This window comes from Bremia lactucae, linkage group LG15 (genome assembly GCF_004359215.1).
Source record: "Bremia lactucae strain SF5 linkage group LG15, whole genome shotgun sequence".
NCBI lineage: Eukaryota > Oomycota > Peronosporomycetes > Peronosporales > Peronosporaceae > Bremia > Bremia lactucae.
The window spans coordinates 623,964-626,754 of NC_090624.1; the positions used below are offsets into that span (position 1 = coordinate 623,964).

Consider the following 2,791-nt stretch of genomic DNA (forward strand, 5'->3'; position numbering starts at 1 on the left):
GAAGCTAGCAGGAGATGCCCACAGACGGGAAAGATACGAAGCACTGAGGACGGAAGTTGTGTATCTCGCTCATCCGCCTGATATAGCGGCAACACACTGGAAAGTCCTTCATGTGCTGCCGCACACTATGTGGACCTGGACCAACACTTCGCCAAGAAGAAGGGACATCCTGTCTTTACCAGACTTCACCGCGATCACCCTTTCTCCGCAGAGTGTGCGGGCAGGTATCAAAACGGAGCAAGTAGGGGCACACTCACCCTTCCAAGCAAAATGACGTGGGAGGACCGGATGGTCGCGCTCGGAGCGTGGCCTGACGGTGGCTCATCGATACTAAGGGTCTCCCGGCGCACACACGGTCTCTTCAGTGTGCCGGGACTGGAGAGACCGGCCCTAAGGACTACATTAAGCTTTTAAAAAAAATCAGGGAACTTATTTACTATGACCACAGACAGGACTATTGCTCGGGGGCTTCTTTCCACCAGTGCCGCAGTCGGTACCTGTAACGGGCTAAAGTTGCCCTAATGTTACACAGTCCCCATTAAGTACATTTGGTACTTAAGGGGATGGTCAATTACTAAATAATAGTAATTAGACCCAACACTCGGGTGTGGTGCACATTTGTGACCAACCCTTGTGGATGTGATGCACATGGGTGCATTCACATTAGGAGGGATGACGCCCAGCGTCATCCATGATGACGGCTAGCGTCATCAGTTACGCGAGGTATCTATAAATATACGCTCGCAATACATATTAAATGATATCTATAGAGATAACATTCCAATCGGTAAAAATAGGTATTTGTATTTAATTCTTTTAAATATAAATCAGTCTGAAATTTACTACCTACTTGATAAATGCGCACGAGAAGACGGATTACCGCTCCCATGACGACACTTTACCAGAGTTCTTAGTGAGTTGGGTGAGGTCGCTTGCGCGCCCACCACAACTACCTCACTGCACGCAAGAGAAGCAGGTCAAACCGCTTCCTCGCTGTGCTAGGGTGTGTGCTTAAGTAGAGCGTGGCCGCATTACGACGTGCCCGCCTACAGTACGGCCACCACAACTTAAAAATACTTTATTGCCGCACGCCGGAATGCAGCATGCGACAAGAAGCGGGTTGTAGCAGCAGATATAAAAGCCTTATTCTCTTTCCAGCCGTCCTGTGCGTGTGAAAGTGGCTCTTAGGTGTGTAACTCATTATAAAAATGGATTTAAATTCACCACGGGTCAAGCGGATGAATCAATAAGGGCATTTGACGCAAGAACAATCATGGCAGCCATGATATCGTGGTTGCGCACAGATCGGTCCGAAATTGACCACATGAAGCGGCTTTACGCGAGGGCGTGGGATTTTCCGCTTGGGACCAAGCTGCCTGCAGCTCTCCTTTTGGGCGCCAGCAGCAGACAGGAAGGGTGGCGTTGCTGCTCTCGTGAACCCATATTAGGGATTTGGATTGGTATCTCAACTACTGCAGTATGAATGGCGAGTCTACTTAATGGTTGTGAAAGGGAACTATGCTGACAAAGACATAATGATCGTGACATGTATGCTCCCTATATATTAAAGCACAGCGGGAACGTCTGTTCCGCCACCTGGCCGAGCTGGAGCTTTCGGCCTCCCACATGGTGATTGTTGGGCAATTTGAATTGCACCCTCAATGAACACACTGATCGCAGTTTTCACTTACCTCGGTAGCGGTCTCACATCTTTTAGATGTATAAAATGTAACTGATGCCGTCGAGCCCAAATTTGCGGTAAAGAAAACAAACGGGAGCCCCAGCATATTTACAAGAACACATTGCCGGACAAGGCTGATGCTCCCACCTGGCTTGATCGGTGATATGCGTCGACCGTGGACCTGGAGTGGATCACTACAGTGGAAGTACAACCTCCTCGTGGAACATCGGATCATTATGCTGTGAAGCTTCATTTACGCTCGCCGAAAAACCCGGTGCGGGTGTGCAAGCAGCCGCGGGTGCATCCACCTCCATTCGACTCAGGGGGTGTGGTACTGGCCGAGGTGACGGAGATGCTGATCGAATTTTAAGACGAAACCGGCGGCGGCCATAACTGCGTGCACCTGGGATGAACTTTAATGCCAAATGGGCCGGAAGAAACTCACTGTGATGTGGCAGCGCAGGCGGGCGGTGCAAGCATCGGTACACCAACGAATTCGCCGACTTGTCAAACGGGTCCGCCGGCCCCGAAAGCAACAATACGAGCTGCCCTGACAATTGAGGGCATTACGGACTTGCTTTACTCCATAACACTGCATGAGACCGTGGAGGCAAATGGACACCGGAGGATGTTCAGGGATTCAGCCTTTTCTTCACCAGGGACAACCGTAAAGTTTCCGTTCTACCGTATCAGGGTCAAGAATGGGGACAACACTATCCACCGACTTGAGCCGGAGGAACGAGGTCCCTGGCGAGGAGACCATGACAAAGCTAACATTTTTGCTAAAACATGGACTCCTATCCTTCAGCAGGAGGCCATGGACGCGCAAGAGTTCAGGCAGATGCTTGCACGATCAAATTCAAAAGAGCATCACACGGCTGAGTTGGATTCTCTGGCTGCATCCATATAGGAAGCCGAATCACGCGCTGCAATTCTAAGCATGCATCGGGGCAAGGCTTGCGGTCCGAAAATGCTGGAGGACGACTGGTATGGAAATTACTTTGACATGCTCGTTCCGATACTTGCCTGGCTTCACAATCAGTGGATAGGTTGAGGGAGTTTTTATGCCAGCTTCCTGAAGGCAGATGTATTTGCCTCAAAATTATAGGC

General features: G+C 50.2%; 2 protein-coding genes across 2 annotated transcripts; both read left to right on the forward strand.

The window, feature by feature from the left end:
* Window positions 1-1,273: 1,273 nt before the first annotated feature.
* Window positions 1,274-1,483, forward strand: CCR75_005453 (uncharacterized protein; the record flags this gene model as incomplete). Its single annotated transcript, XM_067963534.1, has 1 exon — window positions 1,274-1,483. The coding sequence occupies one exon, from the start codon at window positions 1,274-1,276 to the stop codon at window positions 1,481-1,483; it is 210 nt and encodes a 69-aa protein (XP_067819273.1).
* A 616-nt stretch (window positions 1,484-2,099) lies between these two features.
* CCR75_005454 (uncharacterized protein) lies at window positions 2,100-2,591 on the forward strand (the record flags this gene model as incomplete). The annotated part of the gene is made up of 1 exon (XM_067963535.1): window positions 2,100-2,591. The coding sequence occupies one exon, from the start codon at window positions 2,100-2,102 to the stop codon at window positions 2,589-2,591; it is 492 nt and encodes a 163-aa protein (XP_067819172.1).
* Between the last annotated feature and the right edge of the window lie 200 nt (window positions 2,592-2,791).